The sequence below is a fragment of the Macrotis lagotis genome, chromosome 1 (genome assembly GCF_037893015.1).
Source record: "Macrotis lagotis isolate mMagLag1 chromosome 1, bilby.v1.9.chrom.fasta, whole genome shotgun sequence".
NCBI lineage: Eukaryota > Metazoa > Chordata > Mammalia > Peramelemorphia > Peramelidae > Macrotis > Macrotis lagotis.
The window spans coordinates 232,770,582-232,786,730 of record NC_133658.1 but is presented as its reverse complement, the minus strand read 5'-3'; the positions used below and the strand labels follow the sequence as shown (position 1 = coordinate 232,786,730).

The window sequence follows — 16,149 nt, the reverse complement described above, 5'->3', positions numbered from 1 at the left end:
GAATACAATATACCAGAAGGCAAGAGAGCTTAGAATGCAGCCAAGAATGAACTACACAGCAAGGCTGAATGTCCTCTTCCAGGGCTGGTGCTTCATCCATTGCGCCACCTGGCCATACCTACAATTATTACTATTATATTTTTTAATTTTAATTTTTTTTCTCTCCCCTTTATTTTTTCGCCCAAGCAAGTCTATCTATATTCACGGGGGGAGGGGTATTTTGTTTACTTGTAAACAAGTATATTTTATTAATGTAAAAAAAACATTTGTACAAAATGAGAATAAAAAAATAAATTAAAAAAAATATATATGCCTTCGTGTTTTCATTTTGGAATCCCTTTCAGGACAGCATCTGTTTGTTCTTTCAATAATTATGCTGCCCTCTGGTTCCAGGATATCAGGGCAATTCTCTTTCACTATATCCTGAAGTATGGCAGTCCAGACGTTTTTCTTTTCAAGGTTTTCAGGAAGTCCAATGATCCTTAAATTATCTCTCCTGTAGTTATTTTCCAGGGTTGTTGTTTTGCTAAAGATGTATTTTACTTCTATTTTGTTTTTTTTTATATTTTGATTAACAGATTCTTGGTATCTCATGAAGTCATTAGTTTCCACAGATTTCAATCTTTTTGAGAAGAGTTTTCTTCATTTACTTTGTGCAATTCCTTTTACAATTGGTCAATTTTATTTTTGAAGGAGTTTTCCATTTGCCTAATTGTGTTTTGGAGAGAATTATTTTCTTTCTGCAGTTGTCCAATTATATTTTCAAAGGTTTTATTTTCTTGTTGTAACATATTAATTTTTTATTACATTTATTTTCCCAATTTTTCTATTTGATCTTTAAACTTTCTGATCTCTTCTAAGGAGTCTTTCTAGGCTGGTCTTTTCTTCATATTTATCTTCATTTTCTCCTCTGAAGCTCTAGTCCTTTCTGAGTTAGGATCCTTGGCTTCAAGGTATCATTCAATGGACCCTCTTTATGCTGCCTTTCTTCATTTTGGACCCTTTCCCTAGGGTCTTGTGTTTGGGGAGGGACTAGGGCTTCAATATTGAAATCCCTAGAATCATTGACCAATTTAGGGGGATACTTAGTGGGTTGGCCTGTAGGGTATGCTATAGGCATACTCTGGATTGTCTGTGATAATGATTAGTGGCCAGCTCCCTAGACCCGGGGGGTTATGGAACAATGAAGGTTAGACCCTCAGGCTATATAATTAATCTACTTAATCTACAATCAATTCTAATCTGGAATCAGAACTGACACCTACACCTGGTCCTTGGGGCAAGATGCAAAGGGTCGGGTGTTGGGGCTCAGTTTGTTCTGGAGAAAGTCACAGTGTTCTTTCACAGGGAAGTGTGGGGGGGGGACTCAGCTGGAAACAAGGGAACTAGGCTGAAAACACAGGGGCTTGCAGCCTAGATCTTCCAGACCAGCTGAACTGATCAGATAGAAATGTCTAGGTTGCCTTGCTGGATGGAAGTCTCTGGCTCACCACACATACAACAAATGTCTCCGCTGCTGCTCTTAGGTTATTCCCCTGGTTATTCACCCTGTTGTTCCTGACCTGCATCTCTGCTCTCTACCACAAGCTCAGCCACGTTTCCCTGTGACAGACTTCGCTGTTCAGTGTTCTCCTTGATCCTTCTCTGAGTTCTGTGGATCCAAAAATCTATTAAGAGGCTTGGTTCATGTTAGTTCTGAGGGAAAATCAGAAGAGCCTAGAACAGTGTCTGACTTCTCTCCACCATCTTGGCCAGAAGCCAAGACATAGCTTTTGCTCTTAAGTCGTGTACAAATTTATTGAACATGTAGGTGAAGGGAAGGAAAGAGAGAAAGTGAAAGGCAGAGAGAGAGAGACAGAGAGAGACAGACAGACACACACACACAGAGAGAGAGAGAGAGAGAGAGAGAGAGAGAGGTCTAACAGTCATGTACAAGAAACAAGATGCTCCCCAACTCTGCCTTAGCCACTTATGTGAAAGTCATATTTTCTCTGGTCCTCAGTTTTCTCACATGTAAATAAGGTGTTTAAATCTACTAAATAGTTGCTAAAGTTCCTTATAGCTCTAAAAATCTGTTGTTCTATTATTATGAAGTCTAGTGATAGGTTAATATAGCCTACTATAAGGAATAACATACTATATTTCAGTTTACAGAAGGGAATCATTAATTCAACAAATACTTTTCAAGTTCCAACTATATTTCAAGTTCTTTGTGATGGTCCTCTGTGGGGGAAAACAATGACATATACATTTCAAAGGAAAAGGGATTACAGTTTAGAAGAGATATAAGACATGTGTACAAATAATTCTGACACAAAACAAGATGTGACAAATCTTATTAAGGTATTACACATGGAGGGTTTATTTATGATGAGAGGATAGAAGCAGCTTCCATCAAAACAAAGAGGAGAGAATTAGGAAAGAGAGAAGCCAGGAATAAAGAATATGGACTAGAATAATAATAATTAAAATACAACAAGATCTTTCTGAGGACACAGATAGCATTTTTATTGCCTGCATACTACTGAAGTTATACTGAGAATATGTTTAGTATATCTATTTCATTTAACTATGAAAATCAGAAATTTCATCCATTTGTTTTGTTAATTTCTAGAAAACCAAACTTGGAAATTCTGAGATAAGAGATAGTAGTGTCCATGAACCATATGGGATAGTAAATCCTTCAGGAATATATAGAGTGGTTAATGCCTATGGACAAGATGAACATGGGGAAAAAAGAAAAAATATCAGTATCAAACTTATCCCAGGACCATTTCCATCAAAAATTCATCAGAAAAGATAATAAGAATATCTGACATCTAGATAACAGTTTAAGGTGCTGAAAGGTATTTTTATCAATTTTTTGGTGGTTTGCTTTCTTTGGTCATTGATATTTCTCTTATATCTTATATCTGATTCTTTATGACTCTTAGCAAAAGTTACTGCAGTGGTTTTCCATTCTCTCCACTCATTGCATAGATGAAGAAACTGAAGGAAACAGGGTTAAGTAACTTGTCCAGACTCATACAGTTAGTAAATTTTTGAGCAGATTTGAACATAAGAAGATGAGTTTTCTTGACTCCAGACTGGCATATTCATTTATTTCATCCTCTCAACAACCCCATGAGGAGATACTATTTTGCAAAGGTCATAGGGTCATAGGACTCTAGTTACAAACTTTTCCAGAATCTTAAAGGTCATTTAGTCCAACTCCTTTATTTTACAGACAAGGAAACTGAGACTTATTGATGTCAGATCATTTAGCTAGGCTCACAGATGGCAAAGCTAGGAAGAAAACACAATTAAGGGGTGGCTAGGTGGTGCACTCACTGTATAGATCCCAGCCCTGGAGTCAGGAGTACTTGAGTTCAAATATGGCCTCAGACATTTAATAATTACCTATCTGTGTGGCCTTGGGCAAGACACTTAACCCCATTTGCCTTGCAAAAAACTAAAAAAAAAAATTAAACCTCTGTTTATTTTAATTGGTATAAGATGCTTTCAAAAAGGTCTGATGTCTGAAGAAGTCAACTATTTTTTTACCCAAAAGGAGTAAATTGTGAAGATTCAAAAATGAATTAATTGATATTTTATGTATTGTCTTTGGAAGCCTGTCAGGAATTGAGCAGTGTTCATGAGAAGAGAAACAAAGTAGCAGATCTATAGGAGGCAGAGGAAAGATAATTGAGGAAAGGCAGGGATTCACTTGAGCTTTTCTCAAAACTCCTTGAAATTTTTTTTTAGGTTTTTGCAAGGCAAATGGGGTTAAGTGGCTTTCCCAAGGCCACACAGCTAGGTAATTATTAAGTCTCTTAGATGGGATTTGAACCCAGGTACTCCTGGCTCCAGGGCCAGTGCATTATGCCACCTAGCTGCCCCCTGAAATTTTTAATAATAAATCTAAACAAATTTTAGAGCAGCATGAATCATAAAAAAATAAAACAAGTTTCAGCCAAAGATAACTTAGATTATTGACAGGAAATGTCTATTGGCCCAGAGCAAGAGAGGAGTACAATCCAGTGGAGGCCACACCAGTGCAAACTGGGCCCCAACAAATTAGAAACAGGCCATCATAAGGCTGAAACAATGGTAGCAGTGACCATTTCCAGACCTCTCAGCTCACAATTGATAAAGGCATCAGACAAAGATCAGAAACAGAGGCAGGCAGGACTCTATTGCATCATTTATATTTGGATCTGGATCAGTCCTAGGGTTTTAGTACCAGTGCACCAGAGTAGCATTAACACTGCAAATCTTGTGGCCTTGGGCAAAATACCCTGAACACAGTGTCAGGATTGAAAAAGGTTCTTGTGGTCACTCACAAACCAGTACATAGGAAAGACTTCTTTGCTTAAATCATACTACATTGGAAGAACTGAAAACTTACAGGTCATATCATAATTACCTCTAAAATCAGCTGCACAAAAACGTGAAGCTTAGAATAGTACACCCTTCACACAAGAAGCAGAACCCCACTTTAACATAGATTTAAAAGTGAAGGAAACAGGCTGGACAATGAACAACAGAAAAAGTTAGTTATTTGACAGAAAGTTATTATTTGACAGAAAAGATCAAAATAACAAAATAACAAAAGTTAGTTATTTGACAGAAATTTGACAGAAAGTTATTATTTGACAAAAAAGGTCAAAACACAAACTCAGAAGATAACAAAGTCAAACTTCCTTCATCCAAAGCCACAGAAATATATGAATTGGTCTCAAGCTATGGAAGAATTCAAAACTGTAAGGGACTCTTGTATGTGGGAGTACTGTAAACTTTCATTACCTGATGTCCTCCAGCACCAGAGAACTATTTTACTGGTTGATTGGAGAGTACCATGGGAGTGGGAGTGGATCAGGGACTGGGGAGAATATTTAAGCACTTATATTTGGTTCAATAAAAGGAGATCTTGGAGATCTTGGGGGACTTGGAGAACTTTCCATCCTTGTCTCCTTCAACTTTTGCCTGGGGAAGGATAAACTAGTCAACAGGAATCTAACACTTCCTGAATAGTTAGTCTACCAGAAACATAACACAAAACGAATTTATAAACCAAATAAGTGAGGAAAAGTTGGAAAGAAAAATGAGTGATATAAGATCATTATAAAAATAGTCAACAGCTTGGTAAATAAGGCACAAAAAAATGAAGAAAATAACATCTGAAAAATAGAATAAACCAAATGAAAAAGAGATAAAAATCCAATGAAGAGAGGAATGTAATGAATAACAGAATTGGTCAAATGAAAAAAAGACACACAAAAGACAACTAAAGTGAAGAATTCCTTCAAAAGCAGAATTCGTCAAATTGAAAGGGAGGTACAAAAGATCACTGAAGAAAATAATTCCTTAGAAGTTAAAATTGAGTAAATGGAAGCTAATGACTTTATTAGAAATCACAAAAAAAATCAAGCAAAATCAAAAGAATGAAAAAAATAGAAGAAAACACGAAATATCTAATTTGAAAAACAACTGACCTAAAAGTAGATCCAGGAAAGATGATGCAAACAAATAGTATCTAGGCATCATCTCCCAAGAAATTATAGAAGAAGACTGTACTGATGTAATAGAACTAGAGGTTAAAATAGAAATTAAAAGAATCTGCTGATCACCTCCTGAAAGAGATTCCAAAATGAAAACTTCCAGGAATATTATAACAAAATTCCAGACCTCCCGGATCAAAGAGAAAATACTGCAAGGAGCCAAAAAGAAACAATTCAAAATCATGGAACCATAAGGAGGATAGCCAAAAATTAAGTAGTTTCTATATTAATTGATCAGAGGATTTTTAATATGATACTCTGAAAGGAAAAAGCTAAGATAATAATCAAGAATCACCATTTAGAAAAACAGAGTATAACCTTTCAGGGACAGGGGAGAGACAGGAAATGAATATTCAATTAAATAGAGAATTTTCAAGCATTCTTCATGAAAATAAAAACAACTGAATTGAAATTTGACTATCAAATATAAGATGCAAATGAAGCATAAGGGATTGTATAAGATTAAACTGTTTCCTACATGGGAAAATGATATTTATAACATAAAAAAGTTAGAATGAATATACATAGATAGAAAGCAGAGGTAATGAAATTAAGGCATAAGGAAAATTTGCACAGGGGGAAAAAGGGAAAGGGAGAGATAGAATTGAATAAATTATCTGATATAAGGGTCCTGAAAGGAATTTTACAGACGAGAAGAACAAAGAGAAATGGGGAATATATAAATTTTACTCTCAGAGAGGGAATAATATACATATTCAGTTGGGTGCAAAATCTATCTTACCATATAGGATAGTAAGAAGGGAAGGGGTTAAGAAAAGCTGGGGAAGGAGAGATAAAAATCAGAAGCAAAACACTTTTGTAAATAGAAAGGGCAAAAGGAAAGAGGCAGAGTAGGACAAAAAGAGGGCAAATAGAAATAGAGGGAAATACATTGTGATGAACATTATTACTGTGAAAAAATTTTACATTGAATTTCTCTGATAAAGACTTCATTTCTAAAACATGTAGACAATTGAGTCAAATTTATAGAAATAAGTTGTTCTTCAATGTAGGAGACTTTCCCTGCCCACCCAAAGGTTCCAGAAGTTCACCTGAGATATACAAGCCTTCCTGGCATCCCCAGGCCTGTTGATCAGCAACAATCTTGGATTGAAGAGTGAGGAGAAGCCAGAAGGCAAAGAGAGTGCAAGCAAGCAGTTCTTTATTGTGGAGCATTGCTGTTACATTCCCCCCCCCCCACTACTGCCTTCTCCAGCTCATCTTTTTGTTCCCTTGAGTCTGCCTGAGCAGCTCATGAAGCCCTGGTTCATGGAAGAGAAGGAACCAATCAAGGAGAGCCTTGTCAGCATGTTCTGCTTTGAGCCCTGCCCAAGGATTCCTGAGTTAATGGGTCCTGGGAGTAACTCAAAATAAGCTGGGGCCCTCAGCACTCCCTAAATGCCTACAATTCCAACTTTCCCTTTGGTCTCTTGGTCCATGGAAGCATGCTTTGTACTTGACCTTGGCTTCCTTCACTTCAATTGATAAAATGTTGCAGGATATCAAAAGAAAGTATTCAGAAAAAAATAATAAAACTATCTATAGCCATATAAAATATGATAAAAATAAAATAAAACAACTCTGAGCTACTACCTCATATCTGTCAGACTGACTAACATGGTAGAAAAGGAAAATGATAAATGTTGAAGGAGATGTGGGCAAAATAGCACATTAATGCAATGTTGATGGAATTGTAAACTGATTCAATAATTCTGAAAAACTCTTTGGAACTATGCCCAAATGATTTATGGCAGTGATAGGTAAGGAAGAGAATAGGATATACTATTAGATTCGTATTGCAAAGAGATTTTTTCAAAAGGAAAAGGACCTATGAGTACAAAAATATTTAGAGCAGCTCTTTTGTTTTGGTGAAGAATGGGAAATTGAGAGGATGTCCATCAATTGGGAAATGAATGAATATGTTGTGTTTGTGATAGAATATCATTGTGCATTAAGAAGAAATGATGAGCAGATGCTCTCAGAAAAATTATGGAAAGACATGAAATGTGCAGAATCAGGAGAACATTGTACACAGTAACAGCAATGATATATGATAATGTACTATTAATAACAAAGCTATTCTCAGCAATGCAATGATTTAAGACTGTAGGACTTCTGTAGGATTCTATAGCACTTATGATGAAAGGTACAATCCATCTCCAGAGAGCAAATTGGGAGAACCTGGATGCAGAACAAAGATACTTTTCCTTTCCTTCCTTTCCTTCCTTTTTGTCTCCTTTTTTCTGTTTTCTTTCACAGTACAACTTATTTAGAAATGTGTATTGTAAGACAACACATATGTCAAATTTCTTGTCTACTTAATGTGGGAATAGGGAGGGTTAAGGTTAGGGTTGGAATAGAATTTGAATTCAAAATCTGAAAAAAAGACTGCTAAATTTGCTTCACATGTAATTGGAGAAACATTACATAAGATTTTTTTTTTAAAAAAGAAAGTATCAGGTTCATGTGAAAGAATTGATTTTTGCCATTAAACTGAAGAGTGAAATAAAAAAAATAGAGTAGATTATGTAGTGTTTGCTGAAGTAAACACATTTTAGCCAAACATCTTGATATTTGTAATAATGGAGAAAATATAAGCATATATATAGTATTATATCAGAGGTGAGAAATGAGATGTAATTATTTTGTTACATCTACTTAGAGACTGATCCTTGAAATTGGATTATTGATGTTAAACATTTGTAATCAGCCATGTCTAATCTGTTGATTATGTTTATTCTCAGTTTAGTGTCAAAATTTAAGTGATAAGGACTCATTTCCCTTTTGGTTCATTCCCATTCTATAGGAGATAACAAGCAAGAGTTAATGTCACTAATAGTACCTTGCTAGTAGCACATATTTGACTTGCAGTTTCCAGTTTGATTTCTAAGCACCAGGAGACACATAGGTCTGCTTTAGTTGGTCATTCAGAATGTAGGGGGTATATATGTGGGAGTAATCATCAGGAAAAAAATTCTAACCATTAATGGAGCAGAAATGCTTGGTAAAATGGAAGCATGTGCCTCTTGTAAAGGTTGATAATTGATAACCCCAAATCTGCAATTTAAAATAAAAGACTGTCTTGGGAGGAATATTAGAATACAGAACCTGTGCTCAAATTAACCTGCCTTTACCTTGGTCACAGGGAAGGTTATATTATATAACTTTCTACCTCACTTATCTGTTTCTGGAGAGATCAATTGTACACGGGGCTTTTGTGAGGTACCAATACTATTATTCTTCCTCCCTACTCAGTTACTTCCACTGGCAAAGTTAGTGTTTCTTTCAGCATCTTCCTTGGACTATTCCTTTATTCTAATGAGTACAAGAACAGTACAGTTATAACCAGGGTGACTAGGACTTTGCCTCAAAGTAAAAAAAAAATTGAGAGGGATTACTGAGAACATTTTCATTTCTTTTTTTAGCATAGAAACAGTTAATTTTTTTTCATTTTGTTAGTAAAAATAAGTAATTTACACTATTCTGACAGTTTCCTCCTTAGCCCTCCAGCTTCTTCTCCACAACCTGATCTGTTCTGCCCTATTCTTGATAGTAGTTATTGTTGAATAGGTTCAGGTTCTCTGCTTCACACACACACACACACACACACACACACACACACACAAACAGAAAGAGAGAGAGAGAGAGAGAGAGAGAGAGAGAGAGAGAGAGAGAGAGAGAGACATACAATACCTACATGAATATGTAACAGATTTGAAGAGAGTTATTTTGTCACCTGTTCTGGGCACAAAAATTAGTGATTATGAATTTGAGTTATTATTTCATAGACATGGATTATGCATTTATCTTGATTTTTTTCCCTCATAAAGTTCCCTATATGCATTCCTTTCCAAATGACCCTCTCCTTCCAACTCCCCTTACCTTAAGAGAAAGACGCAGATAGGCATAGGAATAGAAATTTTTATAGAAGAACTATTTAGAGACATGAATCTTCTAATATAGGCATTCCTTCTTGCTCATTCATCCCCTTTCCCTTCTTCCTCCATCATTACACAAGCTGCATATAAAAGTGGTTTTATGAAAGATATCTTTGAACTGCTTCCTTGCTGGCCTTCATGGACCCATATTAATTTGAGATCCTGGGCTTGAATTTTTGCCACCATCTCACCTCCAGGATTTCTTCCATTTGCTCCATGGTACTCAGATGGCCTTAGTCAGTACTGGATCACTCATCCTCAGCTTTTTGCTTCGCTCACTATTAGAGAGAGCAGTTAGAGAACTAGCCAGGAAAATATACCTATATCCTCTTCCCTTCCTTACCTATCACTGCCAGATTTTCTGTTGCTATCTTCCCATTTGTGGTGAAGGTGCAAGGTATGGCTCAGGGCCTGCTTGACCTCCCGGTTACGCAGACAGTAAATGATGGGATTAAGCAGAGGCACAATGAGAGCATAGAGTACAGATACCAGTTTGTTGGTATCAAAAGCTGATAATGCCTTGGGTCGGGCATAGATGAAGATGCTAGCTGCATAGAAAATGATCACCACGGTGAGATGGGAGGCACAGGTAGAGAAGGCCTTTTGGCGGCCAGTAGCTGAGGGAATGCGCATCACTGCACCTACAATGGCAACATAGGAAGCTCCAGTGACAGAGAGTGGACCAAGCAGGATAAAGATAGCCAATACAAAATCAGTGAGCTCAGCTGTGGACATATCTGTGCACGAGAGGTTAAGTAGTGGTGAAACATCACAGAAGAAATGATTAATGATGTTAGGGCCACAGTAGGAGAGGCGGGATATGAGAAAGACTTTGACCATGGAAATGCCAAAACCTCCAGCCCAGGATCCAGCTGCTAAATGGACACAGAGCCTACCACTAACAATGACTGGGTAGCGGAGAGGGTGACAGATAGCCACATAGCGATCATAGGCCATGACAGCCAAGAGGACACATTCAGTGCAACCCAGACCCAGAAAGAAGTAGAGCTGTGTCATGCACCCTGAAAAAGAAATGCGCTGACCAGCCCCAGACTCTGTTGTGGCAAAGCCAGCCAGCATCTTTGGGATAGTGACCGTGACATACCAATTCTCAAGGAAAGACATATTGGCCAAGAAAAAGTACATGGGCTTGTGCAGAGTAGTGTGGCTCCTCACAGCTATGATAATGAGAGAATTCTCAGTCAGCACCAGCAAATAAGCCAGCAAAGATAATGCAAATAGTAGTGCCCTCACAGGGGCTGGTGCAGGAAAACCCAGCAGCACAAACTCACTCACGTGCCCACTCTGATTCCTCCAGCCTCCACTGTGCATGGTACCTATGGAGAAGGAATTGAATGTGGCTGGAGAAGAAGGACTTAGAAGCCTGAGAGAAAGAATAACATCCCCCACCTCTTAAATGGAAATCATTTCTATTTTTTAAGAGTATTGTGACTTTCATGATATGGGAAAAACTGCAATGATTAAAATCTGGAAGAATTTTATACTGGGAATACCCAGCTAATGAATCTGAAAAGAACATATCAGAGACGGTAGAGTTCATAACCTGAAGTAGGGAATTTTACCACCAATTAGAATCAGGACATTGTAAAATTAGCTGAAAATTGGAAATTGTCTGCAGACAGGAAATAGGTACTTTGGAGGTAAAATGAGTAAGGGGGCTTGAAACAGGAAAAGAAGGGGAAACAGACTGTTACTAATTAAGAGATAAGATAAATGTTGAAAAATATGGCAGCAAGATACCTTCTTTCAATAAGTCATGGACCAGTGAAGAAATTAAGAGTATCTGGATCTCGTCCCCCAATAAGTCTAGTATTCATCCTCTTAATCACCACCCTTATTCAAATCCACATCATTTCTTTCTTAGGTTCTTGCAATAGTTTGGCTTCTTATTGGCCTTCATGCATCAATGCTCTCCCCTGACCATTCTGTCTTTCACTTATTTGGTTTTTGTTTTAAGTTTTTGCAAGGCAATAGGGTTAAGTGGCTTGCCCAAGGCCACACAGCTAGGTAATTATTAAGTGTCTGAGGCCGGATTTGAACTCAGGTACTCCTGACTCCAGGGCCAGTGCTCTATCCACTGCGTCACCTAGCTGCCCCCACTTATTTGTTAGAGAGATTTCCCAAAGGGCTAGATAATCTCCTTTTCAAAAATTCTGATGTTAAATTCCTTTTTAATAAAATTAAGTTACTCTCTAATACCTATAGGACTAAATGCAAATTCTTCTGCTTCACATTTTAAATCTTTCACGATCTATCTCTTTACACACAACACTCCTATTTTCCATCTCTGTTTTTGTATGGACAAACTCCATATCTAGAATGAACTCCCTCCTTTCTCCCATCTCTTAGAGTCTTCAAAATTCAGCTCAAAGGTCACATCTGGGTGTGCTAGCTTTTGACTACATTATCTGATACAGAAGACGAAATTTGTGTTTCACTGGGTTTAGGAGATCTGAGCTGCTGTGTGCTAAACTAAAATTGGGTAACTTCATTAAATCTGGCAGGATCCTGAACAGGATGCTACCAGACTGTCTAAGAAGGAATAGAAGAAAGAATGTGAATTAGTCAAGTTTGAAAATGAGTCAGATAAAAGCTCTTGTGTTGATCAACAATAGGACTAGGAGACCCAGTCTTAAAAACATGAAAAAACAAAAACAAAAACAAAAAACAAACCCCACTTTTTTACATGCAGCTTTTCCTGATATTCCCAGGTACTAGTACCTTTCTCCTTTTCAACAAAGCCCTCATTTTTTTGTATCTATATAGAATATAATTTATAAATATATGAATTTCTTACAAAAGAATATACTCATTAAGGATATTTTTTTGTATTCTTTTCAGCTACCCCAGTATCTAGCAAAAGTTTTTTTTAATGATTGATTAGTTGATTCATTGATTGTAGTGATTCCATCACTCTACTAGCACTGCTCTAAAAGTCATCTTGGTAATGCCTTCTTTCATTTCTATGGTGCTATACAATCTTGTTTGATCTTACACTTCTCTAACCCTTCCTCTTCCTCCCCCAGTAGCTTCTCTTCTCCCTTCTGTCTCAGTCAGTCCTTACTCCGTTGTTCTTTCAACTAGGTTCCTATATTTGAAATTTTATCACTTATTTTTACTTCTTCTTTACCTCTCAAATATAATTATTAACTATTCTTAATTCTATCTTTTCAATATCTCTTTTGTCTTCTTCTTTGTTTCCTTTGTTCTCACTTTAGTATAAGCAACCATTGCCATGTACTTAGTTCCTCAGTTTTTTTCTTAACATTTAAAAAATAATTCCCTCCATTTTGTCTCAAAATTCATTTTATTTGTTCTTAGGATCATAGATCTAAAGCTGGAAGGGGCCTTAGTGGTAATCTTTTTCAATCCCAACATTATTATTTTACAGATGAGGAAACTAAGGTCTAGGAAGATCAAGCAACTTACCCAAGGTCACACAAATAGTAAAAACAGAAGTATGATTTGGAGCCAAGTCTTGTAACTCCAGAGGCACTATTGTTTCCACTGTACTATGCTGCCTGAATAGATAAGAATTGAATAGAAAAAGAATTTCAGTCTCTCCTAAACTGTGACAGATATGTAACACCATTTTAAAAGTTGCATGTCTTAAAAAATAGAACATTGATCCATTTGGAATTTATCATTATATATGCTGTGTTATATTAGTCAAATCTCAGTTTTTACCATATAAATCTAATTTTTCCAAGAGGTTTTACCTGATCATAATCAATTGTTTTTAATTTTGGTTCAAGTATAACAAAATTATTCTGAATAAAACCACATAAATCTCAATAAATTTAGAAGAATGGACACATTGTCCTTGAGAAGACAATGGGGAGACCTAAGGCCCTTAGTATCTCTGTTGGAAAGGTACTCTTGAGGTTAGGAGAAGCAGAAGTAATTGGGAAGAAGAAAAGCTCATTCCAACTGGATAACTGGCAATCACCTTTTTAAAAAATCTTAATAATATCAATTGTAAGATTATTATTTACTGTTGCTTCTAACTTATATAAAAGTTACATTAATGGGCAGTAGCTTTTAATATTGGTACCTTGTCTGATGCCCTGGAATAATATTTTGTCACCTTGTTTCATCTACAATTTTGTTTTTATTTTAATCATATAAATGATACAACTTTCTAAGAGTATTAGCCAGTTAATCATCAAGCCAGTTTTTGATATACAGAAACAAATTGAAAAATACCTATCTGAAAATGTATTCAAACACTCAAATAATTACATATTAATTGGTAAATATGATGACAATAAATAGGCACACAATCACATTGCCAGTGCGACTGTGCATTGCTTTAATATTTTTTAAAGTGACTAGGAACTATGGAATGAAAACTACAACACTATTCATGCTTCTTGACCCATAGTTCCTATAACTAGATTCATATTCTAAAGCTGATAGTGATGTGAAGTTTATATTCACATATACATATACATGCATACATTACATGCACACACAGAGATGTACAGATTAATCTCTATGAGGTCAGGTAGTCTTTTGTTTTTTCTTTGATTTTCCAGATCTATCATAGTGCCCTATATTAGTAGATAGGTAGAAATATTTGGGAATTGGCCCTTTACTGTCCATTAAATAAAATTCACACATCCTTAGCATTTTTGGTCCTTAACAAACCAATACCATGTTGTTTTGTAGACTTATTTCAAATAATTCTTTTCTACTTACTATCTGCTATAGCAAAACTACAGCACATAGTTGTAGTTGCAGTAGTTGTTGTAGTTGTAGTTGTAGTTGTAGTCCCTAGGGCAGGTAGATTTGATTTCTGGCTTAAAACATTTGATTGACTGATAAGTGGAAGAGATTCTTTATTCTATTCAATCCCAGAGAACAGAAGTAGAACCACTAGGTAATAAATAAATGAATAAATAAATAGGTAAACAAACAGATATATAGAAAGATAGACAGACAGAAAGATTTTCACACCTTGATGATTTTGCTCATATTGCTATCCCACCCCAAAAGATACCTACACTTACTTTAAACATTTGAATGGTGAAATTATCAAATTGTTTAAAGTTCAAACACCCCAGGTAAAGAACTCCTGTTCTGAAATTATCTTTGATATCTATCTCTCTTCCCCATTCATATCCAATCATTCTTTAGATATTGTCAATTAATCTTAATAATATTGTATATACTTTCTCCCTCCATTCCAGTCCCGTGATCATCATGTTTATTCATCTTTACACTTTATAATTGCAATGACTTCCTAAATGACCTCTTTTCCTCCAGTTCATTTTTACTTCAATCTACTCTACAAGCAACCTTTGCAATTGTGTTCTTGAAAGGATGGAATTTCAACCTCTTTATATTTTATAGTTGGGAATCTATCTAGTCAAATATTTACTAAATGTCTACTACCTATTATACTATGAAATCTGAAAGAAAGTAAATATATATAAGGCATATTTTTGCCCTTAAATAATTTAATTGAGACAGTAGACATTTTGCCTCATAAAGTAGAGTAGGACAGTTGTGTGGACAGAAGGCAGTTCTATGTGAAAAATTACTTTAATATTACATGCAAATTTATCTTTCTGTAACTTCATAGAATCTTAAACATGAAAAAACCCTTAAAAAAATTTGATGTCAACCTCTCTGCATTAAAAATGACTATACTGATGTCCAGAGAAATTGCCCATGTTCTTGCATCAAGTTGTGACAGAGTTTAGTCTTGAAGTCAGTTTGGTCTGAATCCATTTTAAAAATAAATTATTTTCCCATCCATTCATCTATCTGTCTGTCTGTCTGTCTATCTTTCTATATATCTGTTTGTTTATCCATCTATTTATTCATTCATTTATTTATTACCTAGTGCTTCTTCTTCTGTTCTCATCCAAATGTTTTAAGCCAAAAATCAAATCTACCTGCCCTAGGGAACTCTTTCCCCCCCTATATTTATTACACCTCCAATTCTTTCACTATTTCTCATGACATGATTTTTTTTGTGTTCTGTAACCCTTCTAGTCTCCCTCCTCTGAATGTTACTTTATTTCAATGCTATTATTAATAATATTTATACAAACAATTGCAATCCAGAAAATATGTGACAAATGTCACCTGAAAGGGCAAGCTAAGTTAGTAGGGATAAGAAGAGAAAGGGATTATATTTATCTTGCTACAAACATGTTTGATGGGTATGTTAACTTATAATGCATAATGGAATGAATTTAAGTCATTAGATTTTAGAACTGTGTTGGAAGTGAGAAGAGTTGCAAAATAATGAATGATATTATATTTACTAGAGACTAAAATGAAGGAAGGAAAATTATAGCAATAAAATAAACCAAGCAGGAATGAAATGTACTAGGAGAAGCTAAAAGAAGGAATTCCAGAATCTGGAGAGGTTAAAAAATCTGGGACTTGAATCTTAAGGAGTGATTGATTGAGTGAATGGGTAATGATTAGCTAATTCAAGATAATTAATTGGAGAGAAAGATGCAATTAGTACTTTACTGGAAAAGAAGAAAGAAATAAAGAAATTATATATATATATTATATATTTATATATGCATATATATATTTCTGGATCATCTCCTAATTTCTCAAAATTTCAAAAAACAGATTTGAGTCCTGTGATGTGTCAACAATTACCACAAAATTAACTCTTTACC

The 16,149-nt window shown here is 35.6% G+C and overlaps 1 protein-coding gene across 1 annotated transcript; it reads right to left on the bottom strand.

Annotated features, from left to right (window-relative positions):
* Positions 1–9,817: 9,817 nt before the first annotated feature.
* LOC141523627 (olfactory receptor 226-like) lies at positions 9,818–10,810 on the bottom strand. The gene has a single exon (XM_074236988.1). The coding sequence runs from the start codon at positions 10,808–10,810 to the stop codon at positions 9,818–9,820; it is 993 nt and encodes a 330-aa protein (XP_074093089.1).
* Positions 10,811–16,149: the final 5,339 nt, after the last annotated feature.

Coding starts and splice junctions, on each gene's coding strand:
- LOC141523627 (XM_074236988.1), bottom strand. CDS start 10,810: ATGCACAGTGGAGGCTGGAGGAATCAGAGTGGGCACGTGAGTGAGTTT.